Raw genomic sequence first — 27,186 nt, 5'->3', positions numbered from 1 at the left:
CAAAGCCTCAGTTTTGAGAGATAGAAAGTGGGGCATATTCTGGACAGAGTAGTGACAAGAGTGGAGGTTGTAAGGTGGAAATGGGGAGAGAGAGAGTTGCAAGGGGTAGGTGTAAGAGGCAGCTGCCAGCAAGGCTCTCGCTGCCTGCAGCCTGCCAGGGTTGTGGGCAGCAGGGACGAGCTTGATTCACAGGGACCATAGAGGTTCTTAAGATTCTGAAACCTACCTGCCCAGGTGGTGCAATGAGGAGCTTTATTTGACCTCAGCTGCATGATGAATTGGAAAGGGGATACCTGGCTTTCAGCACCCTCAGGCGTTCTCACTCTGTCCTGCGATGCTGTTGATTGTACTTGGATGGCAGTCATGCAGGGAAGGCCCAGGATGTGAATAGGATTTCCCTGTGGCTTCTGGCCTTGGGAAAGGCCTTAGGGATGTGTCTCAAGTAGCTTCTACCCTGGGATGAACTCAAACAGGCTCTGCTGCCCAACCCAGCCTTCCAAACACAAAAGCCCCTCTCCAGGGGTGGGGGCACCCCCAGGTTGCTGAGGGAATGTGAACAAGAGGGTCACCCATACCGCTGAAAACACCTTAAGGGAGAGCCTTCTAGGGTCAGATGTAACCCTCCCCCAACAAAAAACAGGGTCCTAATACCTGTTTGCCCAGCCAGCTTCACTATGTACCACACATATACACCAAAAACAAATGAACACTGGAGGGAAAAGCCTGCCACTGGTTTTCATTATAAAGCTGGGTGTGGTTTTTCTTAATTTGTCTATCATGCTGTGAGGTGGGAAACTTAGAAAAAAATCTGTCCTGCAGTGAAAAATGTAGGTTCTTTATCTTGAGGTAGCAGGAAGAGCTGTTAAAGTAAAGGTCAGCCCAGTTGCCAGAGGCAGGGCCAGCTCAGGAAAGCCCTTGGTCCCCGTTTGCACGGTGAATCTGGTCTGCACTGTGGAACCTGTCAGTCTTCCACGTGGCTGGGCCAGGGCTGAAGACGAGTGTTTAAGGGTTTTTGGAGAAATGAAGACTGAAGGATGGATCAGAATAAGTGCAGAGGAGGAGTTTTCCATTTGTGTGAAAATCTCCCAGTTAGGACAAGTCTCAAGTGCCCTGGCAGTGCCTCTCCTTCTTCCTGTTATAGCCCCGTGACTCCACCCTCATTTTTTCTTTCCGTTAAGGATAGGAAAAGAGTGAAAAAACATTCAACGAAAAAAACAGAAACGACGTTTTTTAAATCCTCATTAGGGAGATGCTTTTAGCAACTGTCTAACTTCATTTAACAAAACTGCTGCAAACTGAGCCTGTTCACACCTGGCTGCCCTCCACCCTCCTGTGAGGTCCAAGTTGCCAGCAGATTTGTCCCTTCCTTGTGACAGGAGCCGCCAGGCAGAATGTGGGTCCCCAGAGGGTCTGGAGTGAAGCCTGCCCAGTGGGTAAAATTTGGGAGAGAGGAATCTGTGGGATGAAAACTAAATTTCTTGAAGTGTGGCTCTAGTCCACTTGTGGTTCTTTCTTTCATGGCCCTGGTTTAAAATGCTGATTCCACACCCCTCCTCCACCTTCTGACCCAGAATCTGCCTGTTTAAGCCAGGTCCCCTAGTGATTCTGAAGCCCACTTCAATTGAGTATTGCTGATATGAGGGAAGGAGTGTTGGATTTAGAGCCAGAAGATCATATAATCTTTGTGGAACAGGAAGAAGTGTGTGAAAACACATTTATAGGTGTGAGATAAAAGAGGCATAGAAATGACCACTGAGAAAGAACAGGTACTCACTGCACATCTCATCCAGCTGGGATTCAGACACTGAGTCCCCACCTCCATGGGGTTCAGCATCCTTGAATCTACCTGCAGTTCCCATAGAAGTTTGAGAAGTCACATTGGCCAGAAGTCTGGCTTTTCTTGCCCCGATAAAGACCCGGTCCTGGGCACCTGGTTTCCTCCATTAAGGATCTTCACATGCCACGCTTGTGGACTTAGCCTAAGTGGGCCATCCAGCGCAGCGTCCTGCTTCTCAGTCAGGGCAGGAGTGAATGCTAAAGCATTCCCTGAAACCCACCCACCCCAGGAGCTGCTAATTAATTGGTCAGATGAAATTCATTCACTACATGAAACAGCATTCTCCAACTCAGGGAAGGTTTGCAAATACGCTGACCATTGTCATCCATGGGCATAAGAGACCCCAGGAGTGGCTAAGGTGCAGACTCTTGGGATCTGCCCTCTGAGTCTGAATTGGTAGGTCAAAGGTATGCTCTAGGAATTTGCATTTTTAGTTAGGATCCCAGGTGATTCTGATGCAGCAGTTCCCAGAATTCATAGGAAGGAAGGCAGCTTTCCTTCTGCCTGGCACCATGCTGAAGGTGTAAGTCCCTGTCAGAGCCAGAGTGGAGCTTCCCAGGTGCCTCAGAGGTGCTGCCAGAACTGACCTCCCACAGACCTCCTCCAGTAAGTGGCAGCTCCAGCCTTCCAGTTCCCACACCAGGAAATGAACATCCCTGTGGAGCCCTCTCTTTCTCCTCCCCACCCGCCTCCCCTCTCTCTACCTTACCCCCTACTCCTCCTCCTCTTCTCTCCCTCTATCCAGTCCATCAGCCTACCCTGGCAGCTCTACCTCACAGCACTCCAGATGTGGTCTGTTCTCCAGCCCCTCCATCAGCACCTCCGACGACCAAGCCACCAGTCCCTTCCCACACAGCATCACCCTTCTGCTCCAAACCCTCCAGCAGCTTCCCACCTCGCTCAGACTAAAACCCAGATCCTCCCCTTGACCTCCCAGGCCTGACAGGAGAGAAGTGGCCAGGGCTACTTCTCCGGCCTTCTCCCCTCTCCCTGCCCCTGTTTCTCCCACGTGCCTGCCTGCCTGACAGGGCGTGCCTGCCCTCACTCATCCTCCCCTCCTCTAGGCCTCTGCCCAAAGTCACCTTCGCCCTCCTGTCCCTCCCTGACTTAAGTTTCTGCATAGCTCTGGATATTATCCCCGATGCCAAATAATTTACCTGTCTGTTGACTGTTGTCTAGGGAGGGGGATATAAGCTTCAGGACAGGAAATAATTTTTTTAATTAAATTTATTTCTGGCCACGCTGGGTGTTGGTTGTTGCGCGAGGGCTTTCTCTAGTTGCGGCAAGGGGGAACTAGTCTTGGTTGCAGTGCGCAGGGTTCTCATTGCTAGTGTCTTCTCTTGCTGCAGAGCACAGGCTCTCTAGAGCATGAAGGCTTCAGTAGCTGTGGCTCACGGGCTTAGCTGTTCCGAGGCATGTGGACTCTTCCTGGACCAGGTATCAAACCCATGTTCCCTGCAAGGCAGGCAGATTCCCATCTACTGCGCCACCAGGGAAGTCCAGGACAGGAATTTTTGTTTCTCTTGTTCCCTGCTGTATCCTCAGTTCCTACTCCAGGGCCAGGCGCATAGGGAGTTCTTGGTAAATACTTGTTTGAATTACTGAAAGAAAATTGTAGCGTTTGCCTTTCACCTAAGTTGGCACTGTCAGTATTACGTGTGCTCATCTGCACACGGAGGCAGGTACAGAAAAGGAACCAGATGTTCCTCTGACCAGGAGCATACCCATGTTCCCCCGCTGTGCTGGAAAGCACAGCTTGTATTCCTGGCTCAGCAAGTCCCATCCTGAGCATGCAGCTCCCCTCCCCCCTACATACACGGTTTTAAAAGATCCCCAAACCAGCCTACCAGTAGCTAACCCATTATAATTATAGTTTCAGTCATGTAATAGACTTTCATGGGGGCCTAACTTATTTTTTGTTAGAAACATGCAGATGGTGTGCCCATAAACTTTTAAACTTTGGCACAGTTGCATTTGTATGTTGCTGGCTATACTGCCAAGCCTCTCTTTTTGCCCATAGCATTTCCATGCCTCCGCCTACTAGTTTATTTACTTTTTTTCCACTGGAAAATAATTTTATTGAGATTCTACCAGCTGTATAATCTGTTCTATTAGGCCCCTTCTTCCTTTGCAATTCGGTCCTTCTTAAGTGGTCCCATGAAGGCTTTCTTCTCCTCCACAGTCTGGAAGCGACCATGACCAAATTTGGAGGTGGTGTCAATACATTTGAGGTCGATCTTCTCCAGGGCCCGCCATTTGGTCTGTACCAGCAAGGACTTGTGCAGAGTGAGCACTCACTTCTTGGTTCCCACCACGCAGCCTCTGAGCATGACAAAGTCATTGGTCACCTCACCGTAGTGGACAAAGCCACCCAGAGGGTTGATGCTCTTGTCAGACAGATCGTAATCAGTAGAGGCATTGTTCTTGATCAGTTTGCCGTCCTTGATGAGGTAGCCCTGACCCATCTTGTAGATCTTCTTGTTGATCTCAGTGCGGTGATGGTAGCCTTTCTGCCCAGCTGGAGCCACAGAGAAGGCCACCCAGGCAGGATGCCACGCCCCAATACAGGCAACCTTGCGCAGCCCTCGATGGGTCTTACAGGGCAGCTTCTTGGTGTGCCAACGGCTGGTGACACCTTTGTAGCCTTGGCCCTTGGTCACCCCAATGACATTAATCATCTCATCCTGGCCAAACACTTGGCTCACAGGGACCTGCTGCTCAAGCCTCTCGCGGGCCCAGTCCAGTTTCTCGGCCTCTGAACAGTGCCTCCGTTCACCTGGACCTCCATGAGGTATGCCTTCTTCTGGCGCAGAGGAAGCAGGCACATCTGGGTGTGGGCAATGACACGGATGACCTGACAGTACTTTTTCATGCTGCTGAAGTCCCTCTCAAGCTGCTTCTTGCTGTCTGCGTCCTGCCACTTCTTGCAGTATTTGGTGAAGGCCTTCTTCTTGGACTTATGCCAGTTCTTGTAGAAGCGCCTTTTGCACTCGTCGCTGATATGCTCAGCAAAGATGGTCTTAAAGGTCCGGAGCCTCAGGGTGTTTCCACGTAGCCCACGATGCCCACAATCACCATGGGCGGAGTCTCCACGATGGTCACAGCCTCCACCACTTCCTTCTTGTTCACCTTGGACCCTGGCCTATCGACCTCCCTCACAATGTGGGTCATGCCAGCCTTGTAGCCAAGAAAGGCAGTGAGGTGTACGGGCTTGGAAGAGTCATCCTTGGGGAAGCTCTTCACCTTCCCGCGGTGCCGGCTGCTGCGCTTCCGAGGCAGGAAGCCCAGGGACCCGTGCCTGGGAGCAGAGAACTTCCTATGAGACATCCTGCCGTCGAAAGCTGCCGGTAGAGCTCCACCTACTAGTTTAGTTCAATTAACCCAACTCTACACATCTGTAGGACTTCCCTAGTGGCTCAGATGGTGAATCTGCCTGCAATCCAGGAGACATGGGTTCAACCCCTGGGTAAGGAAGATCCCCTGGAGAAGTAAATGGCAACCCACTCCAGTATTCTTGCCTGGAGAATTTCATAGACAGAGGAGCCTGGCAGGCTCAAAGAGGGGTCGCAAAGAGTTGGATACGACTGAGCAACTGAACTGAATACAAACCCATCATTTATTAATTTGAGGGCAGAACAGTGTTTTTAAAAATTGTAATACAAACACTTTACAACATTAGTTTCTGCTGTACAATGAAGTGAAACAGCTATATGTGTGTGTATATACATATATCAGTTCAGTTGCTCAGTCGTGTCTGACTCTTTGTGACCCCATGAATCACAGCACACCAGGCCTCCCTGTCCATCACCAACTCCCGGAGTTCACTCAGACTCAAGTCCATCGAGTCAGTGATGCCATCCGGCCATCTCATCCTCTGTTGACCCCTTCTCCTCCTGCCCCCAATCCCTCCCAGCATCAGAGTCTTTTCCAATGAGTCAACTCTTCACATGAGGTAGCCAAAGTACTGGAGTTTCAGCTTTAGCATCATTCCTTCCAAAGAAATCCCAGGGCTGATCTCCTTCAGAATGGACTGGTTGGATCTCCTTGCAGTCCAAGGGACTCTCAAGAGTCTTCTCCAACACTACAGTTCAAAAGCATTATATATATACATACATATATATACACACACATGCACATATATCTCCTCCCTCTTTGGGCTTCCCTCCACCCGCATCCCACCCCTCTAGGTCATCACAGAGCACCGAGCCGAGCTCCCTGTGCTTTATAGCAGGTTCCCACTAGCTATCTGTTTTACGCATGGTAGTGTATATGTGTCAATCCCAATCTCCCAATTCATCCCGCCTACCTTTCCCCCTGTGTCCACATACCTCTTCTCTCATCTGTGTCTCTACTCCTGCCCTGGAAATAGGTTCATCTATACCAATTTTTTTACCTGAATTTCCTGAAGATGACTATCCTTTAGTCCTGCATCAGGTCACCTTTTCACCTTTGCATCCAGAAGTACGCTAAGAAACGGTGTGATTTCTGGTGACGAGGGGTATGTGTGTGTGGAGGGGGTTCATCTTGATTTTGGAGAGGAAGAAACAGACTGCATCTCTGTGGTTTCCGTGGAGCCATCTGAGCCAGGCTGCTGTTGAGTGTCAGACATGGGGTGCTTTGCCACCCAGTTCCCTTATGCTCCGGGAGAGGAGGGTCCTGATGGCAGCTGAGGCCGTGAACACACTCACACGTATGCCAGTTCCTCCAGGGGCCGCTTCTTAACACTTAGTCATGACTTTCTGAGCTGGAGAAATCTGAGATTTTGATAAGTTATATTCATTTATTTTTACTCAAACTGGGATTTCCTGCTCTCTTTCTTATTAAACCAATGGTAAATAATGATGCACAGTTTTTCCCTCATAGCCATTTTTTACAATCTTTTTTATTATCTGTTTTGTTTTTCTGCATTGAGTTTTGTGTCATTTTCCTGTTCTTATTTTTTCCCAAATGTTCAGAGTGATGCCTAGTTTTCTATTTTTAACGAATTGGAATTTCTCAGCCATGTGCTCAAGGCCCAGTACCAAATCTTGATTCACCAACTTTATTTTCTGTTCCCAGTCAGATATTCCACTTGAGTCAAGATCGTCTGTCCTGCCAACCCTCAGCTCGCTGCTTTCTCAGGAACCTGTAAACAGCAGTCAGATACTGTCCAGAAGTGGCTGCTGCTACTCAGTTCCCTTACCTGTGCCTTTCTGCCAGGGAGATAGCCCTCTGGGGGATCTCTGCTGTCTTCTCCCATTCCATCTGATATGTGAAGTATGACTCAAACTCTACTGGTCGAAGCCTGTGTTGATTAACGCTAGTTACCTGACCAGCTCCTTTGCCTGGCTCTCAGGATAGATGTTCTTGGGCCCCACCAGTGGGTGGTCAGGTGCAGCTGTTAAGAATCTGGAGCAAGTGTCTCTGGGTTCAAATCCCACGTTGGCCACCTGTGTGACTTTAGGAGAGTCAGTTTGATCTGTGCCAAAACTTCTTTATCTGCATATAGGAATTTGAAAAAAGTCCCTGCTCTTGTGCAAACTGAAAAAATTAAAGTTCCTGGCATTTAAAGTACCTGGCATTTATTAGGCACTGTTGCAATGTTCACTTTGTTATATTCTCACTTGCTGGTACAAGTCTTTATGCTGGCTCCACTGTTAACTTCTATGGTGGTACACCCCCGCACCGCCCCCCAATTTTGTCTTCTGTTCTCTTCTGGAATACTGGGTAAGTATTGGTTTTCCCATTTCTTCCTCCCCTTCCCATTTCCTCCTTTTCAGACCTAGTCCTGGATCGCAGCTGCCACTCAGTTTTTCCAAAGAGCAGGTTATCCGTGGTCATCACAGCAGCTCGGAGGCTAGCCCTAGATTCTGTGCTGTCTTTTCTCCTCGGTCTGCTCGGGGAGTCTCCACCCAACTCCTAGTTCAGGGGATCCCGCGGCAGAGGTGTGCATGGCCGCTCTGCCTCCTAGTGGCCGTGCTCGGGACTGGCATCGTCCCCAGTGTCCGGGAAAGCCTTCTCTTGTCTGTCAGCACCCCTGGCCACACCCCACCTCCTTGGCCATTCGCTGTAGTGACAATGGAATCTGCTCCAGTTCCCTTCTTTCTTGGCAGCACAAATGGTCCTCTTTCTTTTTTTAATGGGCAGAATAAGCAGGAGATGGAAGGGACAGCTACTGGAGCAATAAACTTACCTGGGGCCACGTGGCTTCCTAGAGAGGGGTGACTGTGCCCAGGCTCTCCACTACTGCCCAGACATCCCGCTTGGGTCACACCCACCACAAGAAACCCTGCTAAGCCCCAGAACTTTTTACGCCTGGGTTCCCTGCTCCTCTATCTCGACCTGTCTCCCCATACACGTTCTTTAAGGGGTGTGCGTGTATGTGTGTTCTTTCTTTAACACCCTTCTTCTCTTTCAGAAAAACATTTTTTTTTCCCCTGGGTAGTAAGACAAGCTATAGGTTATTCTCTCTCAAGTTCAGGGTTACCAAAAAGAAGAGAAGAATGGTTAGACATAAGACTGCATTTGTTAGTTTTTCTCTTTGGTCATCCTCTCAGAAACTCACTGCTAGTAATTTGAACCATATAAAATTGCTGACCTTTGGCCATTTTTTGACCCAGAAAATGGCCGTTTTGTACAGTTCAGCCTAAGACCTACTTCCTGGCTGGCTTTCCTGTCCCCACACAGAGGGTCTCAGCCTCATCCTTGCTCAACAGCTCTGCAGGGAGACCAGATGCGAGCAGTCAGCAGTGCTTCTTGCCAGAAGACCAGGCAGGTTTATTCTCCCTGCGTTGAATGTCATCCCTGTCTCTGAAACGTCAAAACTGCACTTGTTTATTACACTCTAAATGGATTTTATGGAGCAGATGCTGTGTCCATGATGAAGCTTGGCAGCCATGACATCAGAATCACTCAGTCCTTTTCATGCGAGTTTGTTTTACTTTCTAGTCTTCACGTACAATGCTGCCAACAAGGAGACCTGTGAACACAACCACGAGCGCTGCTCCCGGCACGCCTTCTGCACTGACTATGCCACGGGTTTCTGCTGCCACTGCCAGTCCAGGTTTTACGGGAACGGGAAGCAGTGTCTACCTGAAGGTGAGGGGTGATGGCTTGATTGGGGCAGGGGGCTGCTCTGGGTCTGTTCCTGCCGCTTGCTGTTTCTAGCGGCCACTTTTGGACATTGTGTCACTGCTGTTTGAGTCAAAGTGCTAGCAACTTGCGGGTGCTCCATAAATGTCTGAGGGATGAACACGTTTGAGCTGATTTCCCAATTTGAGGATTAACCAGAAATGTTTCCTCCCATTTTGCTAGTGCGTTAGAGTCAAAGTGGATGGGAGAGAGGGAGGAGGGGAGGAGAGAGATGGAAGGCAGGTCTGTCTGGTACCTAGATGGCCAGTGGGATGTTAAGGAGTTGGGAAAAGGGCTGAAGATGGAGACTGGGGAGTTGGTGGGTGGCTTTATCTGTGCGCCTGGATGATGGTCAAGGTTGACAGGGTTTTCTATCTCTTAGGGGCACCTCATCGAGTCAATGGGAAGGTGAGTGGGCACCTCCTCGTGGGCCATACACCCGTGCACTTCACCGACGTGGACCTGCATGCTTACGTGGTGGGCAACGACGGCAGAGCCTACACGGCCATCAGCCACATCCCGCAGCCCGCGGCCCAGGCCCTTCTCCCGCTCACGCCGATCGGAGGTCTATTTGGCTGGCTCTTTGCTTTAGAAAAACCAGGCTGGGAGAACGGCTTCAGCCTCACAGGTGAGCAAGGCCGCGATCACCACTGCTTTGGTGGCTTGGAGGCTTGGGTTTCCACTCAGTGGAAGAGGATTCACTTGCTTCAGAGCCACATGGGTGGGCTTGTTCTGTCCAAGGTAGTGGGGGATGGTTTGGCCTTGCAGGACTGTTTTTAAGACCCTGTGATTCCTTCTAAATGCTTTCAAGGTTGTTCTGAGAAGTAGGATGATTCCATTTGGATTATTCATGGTCTCTTACCCCATTTGTTGAAGCCTGTGTGTCACAGCCCATGTAACTGAGTTGTCATGCACGTATCTGTCAAATAGGGATGCGTGTGAAAATTCTAGGGCCCCTGGAGGTGATTTCTCTTCATGGGGAGGGGTGCCTTTCCTTCTTGTCCCTTGATGACCCGTACCTATAATGGTATAGACAGCACTCCTTAGACTTTAACCCACATGCACATCACCTGAGGCCTCAGGAAAGGATAGGTTCTGATTAAGTGGGGGGAGGAGAAAGTTGCAGGGAAGGGGGGCCAGGGGTATCTGGGATCCTGTTTTCCTAGCGAGCTTCCAGGAGGTGATAATTCTGGTCTGAGGCCCACCGTTTAATAGCAAGGGTGTAGGGAATACATCCTGGCTTCTCACCTCAGTACACCTTGTTCCTCAGTGGATTTATCTTTATTGTACATAAAGTGTGAGAGAGAAGTTCTTTGCTCACCTCCAGCTATAGAGCTCAGTAGCTGTTTGTAGGGTCTTGCTTTTAATCAAGGTTTGATAAAACCTTGAGTCAAAAGTAGATAAATATAATACAGTATACCTAGTTACATTTGAATTTCAGATAAACAATGATTAGTTTGAATAATTTCTGTAAGTATGCCCCAAATATTGTATGGGACATAACTTATACTAAAAATCTGTTTTTTTATTCACCTGAAATTCAAATATAAATGGGTGTCCTGGGGAGTTTTGTTTGGTTTTTCTAAGTCTGGCAGCCTTTGAAAGAGAAAGGTCAAGGATGTTCATACTGCTGCTGCTGCTGCTGCTGCTGCTGCTAAGTTGCTTCAGTCGTGTCTGACTCTGTGGGACCCCACAGACTGTAGCCCACTAGGCTCCACCATCCCTGGAATTCTCCAGGCAAGAACACTGGAGTGGGTTGCCATTGCCTTCTCCGTCAGGATGTTCATAGGGGTTTATTTTTCACAGAAAACAAGTTCCTACAAAGAGAAGCAGTGTGAAATGGGATAGGATGGAACCACACTCTTGAACAGAAAGTTTGGGGAACTCATGAAATCAAGAGCTGATAGTACTTTATCCTGGTTATCAGATCTCCTTAGGTACTGTCTCCAACAGCAGCAGAAATTGGGAAGTGGAAGTATGCACTGGTGATTATTGCTGAAAGATGCAACGCTTCTTTTCATTCCTGTGCTGAATTTTTATTTTTCTCTCCAGGTGCTACCTTCATCCATGACGTGGAAGTTACTTTCTACCCAGGAGAGGAGAGGGTTCGAATCACTCAAACTGCTGAGGGGCTGGACCCAGAGAACTACTTGAGCATTAAGACCAACATTCAAGGCCAGGTGCCTTACATCCCAGCAAACTTCTCCGCCCACGTGGCTCCCTACAAGGAGCTCTACCACTACGCAGACTCAGGTACATGCCGCCATTCTCACATCTGTTACATGGGGATGGTACACATCTCACAAGATAGTTATGAAGCTGATGTGAGTGACTGCATGGAAGGTCCTTAGAACAGTGCATGGCCCGTGAAATGAGTTCAATATTGGTTTGATTATTCTTGTTATTTTGTTAGTCTGAGAAAAGTGCTGGCTGTTGTACACAAGAATATCAACATCCCTACCCAGTACTTGCAAATAATAATAACATAATCAGTTACAACCTTGTCTGTGGAGTGGGAAGGGATGGTATAATTATGTACGGTTTTTAACTCTTGTCCCCGCCGGACCATGGAAAAGTACTGATTATTGGAATTTATACTTGTTCTGTAACCTTGTTTGGAGCTGCAGTGTTGTAAAACTCCTGTTAAATTTGGAGTCAGAAGATAGGAATTTTTGTCATGTGTCTAAAGAATGTGGGGAAGAAGGTCACATCAGAGAGCCTGTTTGCTCATCTCTAGAATAATAACCCGCTTTCTGTCTGTCTCACATGGGTGACGTGTTAACTGTGATGTGTTCTGTGAAACACCACTTGCTTTCAAGATCCTGCCTCGATCTCAGCTCCTGTCCTGCAGCACAAGGGTTTTGATTGTGCTTTTGCTTCTTCTATGATGAAATCAGGCAAGAGGCATAGGGAAGAGAATGGGCAGCAGAGACCTGGCCTGGGCACAGGGTGACTGATGGCCAGAAACCTGTCAGGCCTCCCTACTCTGCACTCAGATGGAGATAAAAGATGCCCTTCCCCACTTCCTTTCCCCAGAAGCCTTCAGACTTAAGTGCAAGGTGTAGGAAAGCTTCTTTTCTGTGCACTGATGGATGGATTGGCTGAAAACTTGGGAAGTAGAGTCAGGCCAACTTGAATTCCAGTTACCACTCTGTGTTACCAGCCTTGTGTCTTAGACTGCTTCTTAACTACTCCTTAACCTCTGTAAGGCTCTCCATACAAGGTGACAGGGTCCACCTTACTGGCTACTGTGAGGAGTAAATGAGGCAGTGCATATAGAGTGCTGGGCATGGCTGGCACATAACATAGTGTATGCTTTGTGAATATTGACAGCAGGGTTTATATCTCCTGCCCTCAGCGCTTTGGTTTTACTTTTACACCCGTTCTTGGGGTTGCCTCGCAGGTTCCCGTTTAAACTCAGGAACTTCTGAGGGGGACATACTCCAGAAACTACATAAAGACTGTGCCAAGAAACTCAACCCACATAAACAAACCTGTTTTTAATATTTTCAAATTTTCTTGTTTGACTGTATGATGTCTCTTGCAGCTGTGACCTGCACAAGTACCAGAACCTACTCTCTCATGTCTGGTGCCATCAACCAAACACAGACCTACCGCATCCACCAGAACATCACTTACCAGGTGTGCAGGCATGCCCCCAGACACTGGGCCGTCCCTGTCACCCAGCAGCTGAATGTTGACCGGGTCTTTGCCTTGTACTCGGATGAAGAAAAAGTGCTCAGATTCGCCGTGACCAATCAAATTGGCCCTGTTGAAGGTATGGTTTCCCTTTTCTGTTCTTACTGGACAAAAATTACATTGAAGCTTCTCTCTTCATTCCTTTTTAGTGCCTCAGAACAATTTACATAGGTTACTAAGGGTAACTGAGTGCCAGGCTCTGTTAGGTGCTGGGTGTAAGGATGAATAAAGCAGGATCCTGTCCTTGAGGTGGAGACAGAGGTAGAAATGGAGCTTTTAGATAGTGTCCCTGCCAAGATCGGGAATAGAGCATAATACATGAGGCTGGTTTGTTGCAACACCCAATTGTGTGCACCCATCTGTGTTGGGGGCACACCTGTGATCAAGGCGGGGCCAAGTTAGGAGGGAGAATGATGCTGACAAATATTTGTTATGATAGTGATAAGCACAGGGTGCTGTGAGCCTAGTTGGGAAGTTCAGGGAAGATGTCCCCAAGGAGGTGACATTTAAGCTAGTTAAAGTGTAATAAGGATTTCACCAAATCAAGCTGGGACAAAGACCCAGTGCCTGAACTGGATGCAGATAAGTAGTCAGTGGGGGCTGGTCATTGCAATTATGGTCCTTGAGATAATGGTTGTTAGGATGATGATAAAGATGATGGTGTTTATTAGTATAGGAAGGATATAAACTAACATTTTCAGAGAATGGGCTTGATAGCTTATTTAGCTGACATTACTATAGAATACCGTGTAATATGGTAACACTAAGAATTCTGGACTCTTAAGGGCAGGTTCAATTTCTATGATTCTAGACATATGAGGGTTTAAACTTCTATTACTACTCTAGCAAAGTAACTTTTATCAGACTTTTTTTTTTAAAGAATCTTTTTGTCTTTATTTTAAAATTTATTTTTGGCTGCACTGGGTCTCTGTTGCTGTGGGCGGGCTTTCTCTAGTTGCGGTGCATGAGCTTCTCATTTGGTGGCTTCTCTTGTTGAGAAGCATGGGCTCCAGAGTGTGTGGGCTCAGTGGTTGCACTGCATGTGCTTGGTTGCCCTAGGCCATGGGGGATCTTAGTTCCTGGACCAGATGTTGAACCTGTGACCCCTGCATTGGCAGGCAGATTCTTAACCACTGGACTACCAGAGAAGTCCCTATCATACATTTCTTACATTTGTGGAGGGTGATGCTTGATGTTATAAGAGGTAGTGAGATGTGTCATAGGCATGGGAGCTAGTGTTAGTGGTGGGAAGTTTTTTCAGAGTAGATATATTAGTTAATCATATGGGAATCGAGTGTAAGATGCTTTGCTGCTGCTGCTGCTAAGTCGCTTCAGTTGTGTCCGACTCTGTGTGACATAGGCCGCATAGACCCCCATAGACCACAGCCCGCCAGGCTCCCCCGTCCCTGGGATTCTCCAAGCAAGAACACTGGAGTGGGTTTAGTTTAAAGCAAGGAAATTGTTGATAGTGTTTTATAATGAAGTTGATTGTATATAGACCCCCATAGACCGCAGCCCGCCAGGCTCCCCCGTCCCTGGGATTCTCCAAGCAAGAACACTGGAGTGGGTTTAGTTTAAAGCAAAGAAATTGTTGATAGTGTTTTATAATGAAGTTGGTTGTATATAGTTCTGGTATGTGGGGGTTGTGGAATATCCTAGAAAGAGGATTATTGTGAGAGTATTTATTATAATAATGTTGGCATGGTTTGCTAAGAAAAACATATCCAGTGTGCCTGCTGCATATTCTACGTTGAAACCCGCTGCGAGTGTAGATTCTCCTTCGGTTAGGTCAAAGGGGGCTCAGGCTCGGTTAGTTTCTTCTAGAGTGGAAATAAATAAATTGATTATAGCTAGGAGTCATGATAGGAAGATTATTCATAAATGTTCTTGTGATGATGGTTGAGAGTGTTAAAGATCCATTTATTAAAAGGATTGATAGAGGAATAATTGCTAGTGTTACTTCGTATGAAATTGTGTACTGCACATAAGGCTCTGATAAATGTATATTTCGAGTTGGAAGCCCATCTGGATCATAAGATGGAATATAGAGCTAGGCTTGGCATAGCTAGTATAAATATTACCCCTAGATTTGTATTAATGAGGGGATAATGTATGGGTAGAGCAATTCGTATAATTAGGGCCAGGGTTAAAGTTAGGACTGGTATAGAAATGGAAGATGTAGCTGGTTCCTTAAGGAATCAGATCAGATCAGATCAGTCGCTCAGTCGTGTCCGACTCTTTGCGACCCCATGAAATGCAGCACGCCAGGCTCCCCTGTCCATCACCAACTCCCGGAGTTCACTCAGACTCATGTCCATCGAGTCAGTGATGCCATCCAGCCATCTCATCCTCTGTCGTCCCCTTCTCCTCTTGCCCCCAATCCCTCCCAGCATCAGAGTCTTTTCCAATGAGTCAACTCTTTGTATGAGGTGGCCAAAGTACTGAAGTTTCAGCTTTAGCATCATTCCTTCCAAAGAAAACCCAGGGCTGATCTCCTTCAGAATGGACTGGGTGGATCTCCTTGCAGTCCAAGGGACTCTCAAGAGTCTTCTCCAACACCACAGTTCAAAAACATCAATTCTTTGGCGCTCAGCTTTCTTCACAGTCCAACTCTCACATCCATACATGACCACAGGAAAAACCATAGCCTTGACTAGATGGACCTTTGTTGGCAAAGTAATGTCTCTGCTTTTGAATATGCTATCTAGGTTGGTCATAACTTAAGGAATAGTGGTTCTTTAATAAATAATTCGACTGTGTCAGCAATAGGTTGTCATAGGCTGTATGGTCTGACAATATTTGGTCTCTTTGGAAGTTGCATGTAACCTAAGATTTTTGGCTAAATTAATGCAAGAAATGCCATGGCTAAAAGAAGGGAGATGATGAATATTAAGAGGTTAATTATGAACATTTGTTAGGGAAAGGATTTGAACTTCTGGTTATAAAGGGTTAAATTTTACACAATTACTGTATTCTGTCACTTTAATAAACTCTGTTCTTGGGTAATATTTTGTATATATTAAATTAAATCATTAATTGGTTATGTGTGTGTGTGTGTGTGTGTGTGTATATGGCAGCTTTTTCACATGGGCATTATTTCTCTTTGTCTTTCCACACTGGAAGAACTATATAATAGAAAACAACCTTGATTACTCTGGCCTGAAATCAGATCATGTAGGACTTTAATCATTGAACAAACACATTTTTAATAGCAGTTATACCACTGGGGTGTCCTGATCCAGCATCGAGGTCATAGACCTTTTGTCAATATGAACTCTAGAATAGGATTGCACTGTTATTCCTAGGGTAGCTTGTTCTGTTGATCAATTTTTGGATCAGTAAAGGATAATATTTTGACTAGTAAGTCTAGACTTTAGTCATTTGGAGATATTTTTATTCTCTGAGGACACCCCAACCAAAAATGTCAACCCATATAAAAATTTGTTATCCCTTAGTGGTTTAGTTAGTTTTCTGGGGAGTTAGTTAATTAAAGCTCCAAAGGGTCTTGTTTTATTTTGCTATTGCTGCCTCTTCACGCGGAGGTCAGTTTCACTGATTGAAAGTAAGAAACAGTAAAACCCTCATGTGGCCATTCATACAAGTCCTTATTTAGAGAACGAATGATTATGGTGCCTCTGTACAGTCAGGACACCATGGCGGTCTACCAGTTGTCACTGGGTGGGCAGGGCCTCTAATACTAGTTGTGCTAGAGGTGATGTTTTTTTATTTGCTGTGTTCCTTTTACTTTTTAAAAATCTTTCCTTGAGTGCCTGCCTGCGTTGGATTAATAGCATAATTACTGAATAATCTTGAGTTGTGTTTATTTGCTGTTAATTATCAGCATATTGGGCTTCCCAGGTGACATTAATGGTAAAGAACCCACGTGCCAATGCAGGAGACACAGGAGACGACAGTTTGAGCTCTGCATCAGGAAGATCCCCTGGAGGAGGGCGTGGCAACCCACTCCAGTGTTCTTGCCTGGAGAATCCCACAGACAGAGGAGCCTGGCGGGCTATAGTCCATAGAGTTGCAAAGAGCTGGACACGACTGATGTGACTTAGTGTGCATGCATGTGTCAGTATATTATTAGTATACTGACACAGTATATTATATAATATACTGTATACAGTCAGTATATATGTATATGTGTCAGTATATACAGACACAGTATATAATAATACAGTATATTATTACTGATGTAAATTTATGTAAGAAATATTTCTAGTTACTCATATTAACATTGTTGCCTCTATTGGTCAATAGATTAGTTCAGCATAAAGCTAGGAGTTGATTTGCTTATTATTGGTATTAAGATAAAGTTATTGAGGGCTTCCCTGGTATCTCATCTGGTAAAGAATCCACCTGCACACTGTTCACAGTAGCTAGGACATGGAAGCAACTAGATGTCCATCGGTGGACGAATGGATAAAGAAGTTGTGGTACATATACACAATGGAATATTATGTATAAAAAAGAACACATTTGAGCCACTTCTAATGAGGTGGGTGAAACAGGAGCCTATTATACAGAGTGAAGCAAGTCAGAAAGAGAAACACCAATACAGTGTATTAATGCATGAAGTGAAAGTCGTGTCCAACTCTTTGTGACCCCATGGACTGTATAGTCCATGGAATATAGTCCAGGCCAGAATACTGGAGTGGGTAGCCTTTCCCTTCTCCAGGGGATCTTCCCAACCCAGGGATCAAACCCAGGTCTCCCGCATTGCAGGCGGATTCTTTACCGGCTTAGCCACAAGGGAAACCCAAGAATACTGGAGTGGGTAGCCTATCCCTTATCCAGTGGATATTCCTGACCCAGGAATCAAACCAGGGTCTCTTGCATTGCAGGTGGATTCTTTACCAACTGAGCTATCAGGGAAGCCCATATTAATGCATATATATGGAATTTAGAAAAACGGTAATGACAATCCTATATGCAAGGCAGCCAAAGAGACACAATTGTAAAGAACAGACTTTTGGACTATGTGGGAGAAGGCTGAAGGTAGGATGATTTGAGAGAATAACATTGAAACATGTATATTCAGTTCAGTTCAGTTCAGTTCAGTCGCTCAGTCGTGTCTGACTCTTTGCGACCCCGTGAATCGCAGCACGCCAGGCCTCCCTGTCCATCACCAACTCCCGGAGTTCACTCAGACTCACGTCCATCCAGTCGGTGATGCCATCCAGCCATCTCATCCTCTGTTGTCCCCTTCTCCTCCTGCCCCCAATCCCTCCCAGCATCAGAGTCTTTTCCAATGAGTCAACTCTTCACATGAGGTGGCCAAAGTACTGGAGTTTCAGCTTTAGCATCATTCCTTCCAAAGAAATCCCAGGACTCATCTCCTTCAGAATGGACTGGTTGGATCTCCTTGCAGTCCAAGGGATTCTCAAGAGTCTTCTCCAACACCACAGTTCAAAAGCATCAATTCTTTGGCACTCAGCTTTCTTCACAGTCCAAATCTCACATCCATACATGACCACTGGAAAAACCATAGCCTTGACTAGATGGATCTTTGTTGGCAAAATAATGTCTCTGCTTTTTAATATGCTATCTAGGTTGGTCATAACTTTCCTTCCAAGGAGTAAGCATCTTTTAATTTCATGGCTGCAGTCACCATCTGCAGTGATTTTGGAGCCCAAAAAAATAAAGTCTGACACTGTTTCCACTGTTTCCCCATCTATTTCCCATGAAGTGATGAGACCAGATGCCATGATCTTAGTTTTCTGAATGTTGAGCTTTAAGCCAACTTTTTCATTCTCCTCTTTCACTTTCATCAAGAGGCTCTTTAGTTCCTCTTCACTTTCTGCCACAAGGGTGGTGTCATCTGCATATCTGAGGTTATTGATATTTCTCCCAGCAATCTTGATTCCAGCTTGTGTTTCTTCCTGTCCAGCATTTCTCATGATGTACTCTGCATAGAAGTTGAATAAGCAGGGCGACAATATACAGCCTTGACGTACTCCTTTTCCTATTTGGAACCAGTCTGTTGTTCCATGTCCAGTTCTAACTGTTGCTTCCTGACCTGCATACAGATTTCTCAAGAGGCAGGTCAGGTGGTCTGGTATTCCCATCTCTTTTAGAATTTTCCATAGTTTTTTGTGATCCACACAATCAATGGCTTTGGCATAGTCAATAAAGCAGAAATAGATGTTTTTCTGGAACTCTCTTGCTTTTTCCATGACCCAGCGGATGTTGGCAATTTGATCTCTGGTTCCTCTACCTTTTCTAAAACCAGCTTGAACATCTGGAAGTTCATGGTTCATGTATTCCTAAAGCCTGACTTAGAGAATTTTGAGCATTACTTTACTAGTGTGTGAGATGAGTGTAATTGTGCGGTAGTTTGAGCATTCTTTGGCATTGCCTTTCTTTGGGATTAAAATGAAAACTGACCTTTTCCAGTATATGTATATTACCATATGTAAAATAGATGATCAGTGCAAGTTCGATGCATGAAGCAGGGCACTCAAAGCCAGTGCTCTGGGACAACCCAGAGGGATGGGGTGGGCAGGAGGCAAGGGGGGTTCAGGATGGGGAGACACATGTGCACCCACGGGTGATTCATGTCGATGTGTGGCAAAAACCACCACAATATTATAAAGAAATTATCCTCCAATTAAAATTAATTTAAAAACAAAAGAATCTACCTGTAATGCAGGAGACCCCAGTTGAATTCCTGGGTCAGGAAGATCCACTGGGGAAGGGATAGGCTACCACACCAGTATTCTTGGACTTTTGTGGCTCAGCTGGTAAAGAATCTCCCTGCAATACAGGAGACCTGGGTTCTGTCCCTGGGTTAGGAAGATCTCCTGCAGAAGGGAGGGAACCAGCTACCTGTTCGAGTATGGTGGCTTGGAGAATTCCATGGACAGAGGAGCCTGGCAGGCTACAGTCCATGGGGTCACAAAGAGTTGGACACAACTGAGTGACTTTCACTTTCATCATCATATTAACACCATTGCCCCTATTGGTCAATAGATTAGTCCAGTATAAAGCTAGGAGTCAGTTTGCTTATTATTGGTATTAAGATAAAGTTATTGAGCTTGAATGCTATCTTAATTGGTGGCTACATTTAAAGCCAACTGTGGTGGTGTTTTTAACCTCTAGATAAGGTTGCATCCATGTCTAAAATCTAACTTTTTTATATTAACATTTAAAAATACATTAAAGTTTTTAACCTTTTGGTAATTTTAAAAGTTGAACTAAAATTATTTTCCTGGAGAACCAGCTATCACTAGGCTCCTTAGACTTGTCCCCTCTACTTATATATCTTATTTTGCTACATAGATGAGTCTGTTCATAAGTAGCTCTTCTGGTTTCAGGATATTTAACTTCTCTTTGTTAATGTTTGCTAGTTAAATGATTATGCAAAATGTACAAGGGGTAAACTTTTCTTTTTGTTACTTTTAATGTTTCTTTCATTATTCCCTTACTGTACTTTCTCTATAGTGCCAGAGGATATTTTGAATTTCTGTCTCCTATACTTTAAATGTTGAGTGAATGTTTTATTTAATTTGCTTATATTAGTAAAACTTGTGGGGTTTTGGCTTGACTTAGTTCAAAGTATTCATAAATTATGAAATCTTCTAAGTGTAAACTAGATGCTTTTATTTAAGCCATGTTTTGACTTATTTGAGCACACTTTGAATATACTTACTTTGTTCCGATTTGTCTCCTCTCGTATACTTAGTGTTTATTACAGTACTTGGGGAAGGTGATGGGTGGTGTATGCATGCTCCATGGCTTTATTCGATTAAGCATTCTATTTTCTTTAAAAAATATTTATTTTTGGCTGTGCTGGGTCTTCGTTGCCGTGTGTGGGCTTTCTCTCGTTGTGGCGAGCGGGGACTAGTCTCTAGTTGCTGTGCTTGGACTTCTCATTACAGTGTCTTCTCTTGTTGCAGAGCACAGGCTCTAGGCACGTGGGCTTTCATAGTTGCAGCACGTGAGCTCACTAGTTGGGGCACGCAGTCTTAGTTGTCCTGAGGCATATGGGATCTTCCTGGACCAGGGATTGAACCCATGTCCCCTGCATTGGCAGACAGATTCTTAACCACCGGACCAACAGGGAAACTCAAGAATTCTATTCTTAATTTACTACTAAATCCTCCTTTGGTTTTTAGTTTTCATAAAAACTTCTGTGGAGTGAGAAATATATTCTTGAGATAGAAAATACAGCCCATTTCTTTCCACCCCATCAGTTATACCTTGACTTAACATTTTTATTTATGATAATTATGCTTTTATTCCTTTCTTAGGGTTTGCTAGAGACAGTGGTAGATAGACTGAATTAGCAAGGGTGGTGGGGTTTATGGATTATAGAACAGGCTCCTCTAGAGGTGTGTGAGGCATAGCCAAGTCCTTTGAGTTTTGAGCTGTTGCTAGTAGTACTCTGGTGAATAATTTTGTTATTATTTGGATTTAGGGCCAAGCATAGTGGGATATCTAATCCCACTTTGGGTCTTGTTGTCATGTCGTTAAGAAATACTAATCACTTTCATAGTCTATTTTTATTTAGCTATGGCTTTTTACAGCTTAATTGAAATTTAACTTTATATTACTCTTTAACATGTTTTGCACTAAATTTCTATTAATTTGAGTTAATCGTATGATCATGGTGGCTGGCATGGAATTTACCAACCCTAGTTAATATAACTTAGTTGAACTTTTGTTTATGGCTTTATTTTTATTCCTACTGGCTTCCATGGGGGTGTGGTTAAGCAAGAGGTTATGAGCTACTACTGTTAGTGTGCTTGATGCCGGCTCCTTTAAATCTTAGTGATTTAGAAGGCATTCTCATTGGGTGTGGATGATTGCATATGTAGTTTTATGGAGATGTGGATGCGGAGAACAGACTTATGGACAGAGGGGATGGAGAGGGTGGGATGAATGGAGAGAGTAGCATGGAGGCTACTCCATGGTACATTTATATTACCGTATGTAAAATAGATAGCCAGTGGGAATTTGCTGTATGATGCAGGGAGCTCAAACCGGGGCTCTGTGGCAACCTAGAAGGGTGGGAGGTGGGAGGGAGGTTCAAGAGGGAAGGGGACATATGTATACCTGTGGCTGATTCATGTTGATGTATGCAGAAACCAACATAATATTGTAAAGCAATTATCTTTCAATTAAAAAAAAACTAATAGAAATGCTGGGACCAAACCTATGTATTTATGGAATTGATAAACTTATCTAGGCATTTTCAGTGCCTTGCTTTAGGTTTTAAGCTACATTGACAAATTGTGTTTATATAATGAAGTAACATGTATATAATGTTTTGTGTGATTTATGCTAAATTTAGTATTAAAATTTTTATTAAAATGGTTGATCTTGGGAGATATCTGTCTATATAAATGGTAAATATCTAAGTAATTCTTTCGTATGATTAATGCTTATTTTCTAGGTCTATTTTATTTTACACATTACATTGTTGGATAGATTAAATTCTATGTATTTATATGTTTCTGCCCTGTTGTGGGGGTTTGACAGGGCATTAAGGACATGTAGAGTATAGGATTTAGTGGGGAGTGAGGGGGGTTTGTTAAATAGGTCATTTACCTGTTCAGTCCATACATGTACGTACGTGCGTGTAATTTCCTTGTTTTATAACCATTGACTGAGTAACACCTTATGGTTGACGTTGGTAAATAATATTCAATAATATTCAATTAACATTCAGTTTATTTGACTGTGTTAAGGCCTCAGATGGCCATAACTGAGTCACAGCATCCCTTTATGGGTTTTTTTTTTTTTGTCATTTATTTTTAATTGGGGGAAAATTGCTTTACAGTGTTATGTTGGTTTCTCCTATACAACAGTGCAAATCAGCCATAATTATATGTGTATCACCTCCCTCCCCACCACCCCCCATTCCACCCTTCTGGGTCATCACAGAGCACCAGGCTGGGCTCCCTGTGTTATACAGCAACTTACAGCATGCCTTTAAAAATTAAAAATATACCAAATGCATGAAACCCAAGTTATGTGTGAGCATGGCTGATTAGTCGTTAGTCCAGCAAGATGTCTTATTTAAGAGGAAAGGGCAGGTCATTTTAGGTCCCGAAGAACCAGATATCTGATGAAGTTCAGACATTAATAGAAACCACCCCAGGTTATTGGCCTGGAACAAGAGGAGGGATGCCAGCCAAGAGGGGTTTATGGTTTCATGTGATTTGCTGATTAAAGTTGTGATCTATTGGATATGATGCACATGTTGACTAGAATTGATTTGACTTAATGTACTATGTACAACCAATAATACATACCATGTAATAATAGTATAACACATATGCTTTTAAGCATGGAGTAAATAATGAATTTATGTATAGTGTATTACAGTGGAAACAGTGTCAGACTTTATTTTTCTGGGCTCCAAAATCACTACAGATGGTGACTGCAGCCATGAAATTAAAAGACACTTACTCCTTGGAAGGAAAGTTATGACCAACCTAGATAGCATATTGAAAAGCAGAGACATTACTTTGCCAACAAAGGTTCATCTAGTCAAGGCTATGGTTTTTCCTGTAGTCATGTATGGATATGAGAGTTGGACTGTGAAGAAGGCTGAGTGGTGAAGAATTGATGCTTTTGAACTCTGGTGTTGGAGAACTCTTGCGAGTCCCTTGGACTGCAAGGAGATTCAACCAGTCCATTCTGAAGGAGATCAGCCCTGGGATTTCTTTGGAAGGAATGATGCTAAAGCTGAAACTCCAGTACTTTGGCCACCTCATGTGAAGAGTTGACTCATTGGAAAAGACTCTGATGCTGGGAGGGATTGGGGGCAGGAGGAGAAGGGGACGACAGAGGATGAGATGGTTGGATGGCATCACTCACTAGATGGACGTGAGTCTGAGTGAACTCTGGGAGTTGGTGATGGACAGGGAGGCCTGGCGTGCAGTCCATGGGGTCGCAAAGAGTCGGACACGACTGAGCATCTGATCTGATCTGATTATGTACTATCAGTAGGTTCATGTGCATGCTTATAAGATGGGGTAAATAACAAATAATTATACATGCTGTATATTATGTATAATATGTATTTGTATTTATTAATGTGGTAATACATGTTATGCACGAAGTACACAGTAATTTATGGTAAAAAGAGGTTATTTTAACACTGAGATGGCACTTAGTAAATGTAAATTCTTGTAAATATCCCATAATAAATCTTCAGGGACTAGTTTAAATAGAATTTCAGCTTTAGGTGCTGATGGTGGAGCTGGAGCTTCTTCCTTGAGTCTTAGGGAGATGTATTATTCTCCTTTTCTGGTTTACAAGACCAGTATTATAGATATACTACAAAGACTCTTCATTTTAGGAGGTTATTTTCAATGATGCTAGTTACTGGCATTATGTGCATGCATGCTAAGTCTCTTCAGTCGCGTCCAACTCTGTGTGACTGTAACCAGCCAGGCTCCTCTGTCCATGGAATTCTCCCGGCAAGGATACTGGAGTGGGTTGCTGTGCCCTCCTTCAGGGGATCTTCCTGACCCAGCGATTGAACCCAGGTCTCCTACATTGCTGGTAGATTCTTTACCACTAGCACCACCTGGGAAGCCCTACTGGCATTGCACTAGAATTAAAAAGAAATATATGAATGCTAATTGTTGGATAATAATGAAGGGGTGCTCTACAGGTTGTCCTCCAAGTCATGTCAGTGTTACAGGTCTGCTACTAGTACTCAAAATACATATTGACCGAGAGGTTGAAACATTAAACTTCATTGTTTGGATGTGTGAAGCATTGGGATAAATGCTAGAATTAAAACTGAAAAGATTAGGGCCAATACTCCTAATTTATTAGGAATTGGCTGTAGAATTGCATAGGCAAATATAAAATAGCACTCTGGTTTGATACGAAGTGGTGTGTTGAGAGAGTTTGCTGGGGTGTAGTTGTGCAGGTCTCCTAGTAAGTGGTGAAAATACTGCTAATGTTATTAGTATTAGAATTAGTAATGAGGCACCTAGGATGTCTTTGATTGCCCTCATGTGCGCATGCTCAGTCACATCAGTCATGTCTGGCTCTTTGTGACCTCATGGACTGTAGCCTGCCAGACTCCTCTGTCCATGGGGCTCTCCAGGCAAGAATACTGGAATGGACTGCCATTCCCTTCTCCAGGGGATCTTCCTGACCCAGGGATTGAACCTGGGTCTTCTACGTCTCCTGCATTGGCAGGCAGATTCTTTACTAACTAAGCCATAAGGGAAGCCCCTTTGATTGTATGGTAGGAATGAAATGGGATTTTGTCTATATGAGATGAGATTCCTGTGGGGTTATTAGATCCTGTTTTGTGAAGGAATAGTAAGAGGACAGCTGCTAGTGCTGCAATGATAAATGGGAGAATAAAATGGAAGGTGAAGAATTGTGTAAGATTTACTTTATCTACTGAAAAGTCATCTCAGGTTCATTTGATGAGGCTTGTGCTAATATTTGGAATTGCTGAAAGGAGATTAGTAATAACTGTTGCCCTTCAGATATTTGTCCTCCAGTATGACATAGCCTATAAATGCTGTAGCTATGACTGTAAATAAGTTGATTTCAGTGCTTCATGTTTCTAAAAAAGTATGGGATCAGTAATATAAGCCTTGTCCTACATGAATAAATAGGCAAATAAAAAATATGGAGGCTTCATTTGCATGTAGATATTGGATAACTCATCCATAGTTTACATCTTGGCAGACATGTGTTACTGATGAAAAAGTGATGATTGTGTCTGATGTATAATGTCTTGCTAGGAATAAACCTGTCAAGATTTGTAGAACTGAGCAAATGCCCGGTAGGGAACCAAGGTTTCATCATGATGAAATGTTTGATGGAGCTAAGAGATCAATAATTACATGTTAATAATTTTTATTAATGGGTGTGATTTTTGGATGTTGATCATTAATGTTCTTTTTAAAATTAATTTTTGACTGTGCTGGGTTTTTGTTGCTGCATGGGCTTTTCCCTAGTTGTGGGAAGCTGGGGGCTACTCTCTAGTAGGTGGTACACAGGCTTCTCATTGTGGAGCAAGGGCTCTAGAACACACGGGCTTCAGTAGTTGTGACGTGGGCTCAGTAGTTGTGGCTCAGGGGCTCTAGAGCACAGACTCAAGAGTTGTGATGCACAGGCTTAATTGTTCTGTGGCATGTGGGATCTTCCCAGACCGGGGATCGAACCTGTGTCTCCTGCACCGGCACACGGATTCTTCACCACTGAGCCACTACGGAAGCCATAGTGTTCTTATAGCTGAATTAACAGTGATGATTTTTCATTTCATTGGCTATGGTTAGAGTCCATGTAAGAACAATAATATACATTGTGTTTAAGTACTATTTTTGCAATTAGTTTTGCGGGGTTTTCTTCAAAACCGTCACCTAATTATGTGGACTTAGACTGATTGTAGGTGGTGGTATTGGTTGTGGGCTTGTGTTGAATTACGGTGGTTCATTTCAGGGTTTAATAGTATTTTTTATTTATTTAGGCAAAATATTAGTAGTATTTGGTTATATGTCAGCTATGGCTACTGAGAAGTATTCTGAGATTTGAGTCTCTAGTAAGACTCTTGTAGATATATTTCTTTCAAGGTTGATGATAAAATTTTCAGTAGTATTTTGTGTCTTAAATGGTGAGGAAGGGGAGATTGTATTTAAGTTTAATGGGCTAGATGATTGGGTTATTTATGATACAGGTAATTCTGAGTTTTTTGATGAAGAGGTACAGGAATTGGGGTGTTGTACAGCTCTGGTACTTGATTGATAATTGTTACTGATGTATCATTGCTTATTGGTGTTGTGGTTATTATAAAGGTTTAGTTCAGTCGCTCAGTCATGTCTGATTCTTTGTGAACCCATGGACTGCAGCACGCCAGGCTTCCCTGTCCATCACCAACTCCTGGAGCTTACTCAAACTCATGTCCATTGAGTGGGTGATACCATCCAACCATCTCATCCTCTGTCATCCTCTTCTTTTCCTGCCTTCAATCTTTCCCAGCATCAAGGTCTTTTCCAATGAATTGGCTCTTTGCATCAAGTGGCCAAAGTATTGGAGCTTTAGCATCAGTCCTTCCAATGAACACCCAGGACTGATCTCCTTTAGGATGGACTGGTTGGATCTCCTTGAAGTCCAAGGGACTCTCAAGAGTCTTCTCCAACACCACAGTTCAAAAGCATCAATTCTTTGGCACTCAGTTTTCTCTATGGTCCAACTCTCACATCCATACATGACTACTGGAAAAACCATAGGTTACTCATGATAATTAAATAGATTATGCTTAGGGTGAGTGTAATGAGGGATGAAAGAAAATATACTTCAATTAGGCCTTTTTGGTCTGACACTAGTGTAGAGAATTTTATTTGAATAAGGGAAGTAGTTTTCATAGGATTCTTTCTAGTCAGATTAAATCTAGGAGGGATGATGCTGATTTCTGGCTTGTTGATAAATTTAAGTATGGTGGGAAGTGATGTATAATAATGAGAAAATATCCTAAGAGGCTGGAAAATTTGAAAAATATGAAGGTATTTAAAGTCTAAGTTTTGTGTAGTGAGATTGATTTCGAATGCCAG

At 44.2% G+C, this 27,186-nt stretch overlaps 1 protein-coding gene and 1 pseudogene across 2 annotated transcripts in view; one reads left to right on the top strand and one right to left on the bottom strand.

Moving 5' to 3' along the window:
- Window positions 1-27,186, top strand: part of NID2 (nidogen 2) — a 92,684-nt gene that overhangs the window by 21,487 nt on the left and 44,011 nt on the right. The window contains exons 5-8 of the mRNA XM_027553752.1: window positions 8,765-8,914; window positions 9,330-9,575; window positions 11,000-11,200; window positions 12,495-12,725. Of these exons, the coding sequence (XP_027409553.1) occupies window positions 8,765-8,914; window positions 9,330-9,575; window positions 11,000-11,200; window positions 12,495-12,725 (828 nt within the window). The remainder of the gene's footprint in view (window positions 1-8,764; window positions 8,915-9,329; window positions 9,576-10,999; window positions 11,201-12,494; window positions 12,726-27,186) is intronic.
- On the bottom strand, window positions 3,899-5,198 carry LOC113900210 (annotated as a pseudogene). Its single transcript, XR_003513089.1, has one exon. The product of XR_003513089.1 is annotated as a 60S ribosomal protein L3 pseudogene (transcript).

Source organism: Bos indicus x Bos taurus, chromosome 10 (assembly GCF_003369695.1).
Source record: "Bos indicus x Bos taurus breed Angus x Brahman F1 hybrid chromosome 10, Bos_hybrid_MaternalHap_v2.0, whole genome shotgun sequence".
In the NCBI taxonomy this organism is placed as follows: Eukaryota; Metazoa; Chordata; class Mammalia; order Artiodactyla; family Bovidae; genus Bos; species Bos indicus x Bos taurus.
Note: the sequence above shows the minus strand (reverse complement) of the source record. Positions and strands in the feature narration are given on the sequence as shown.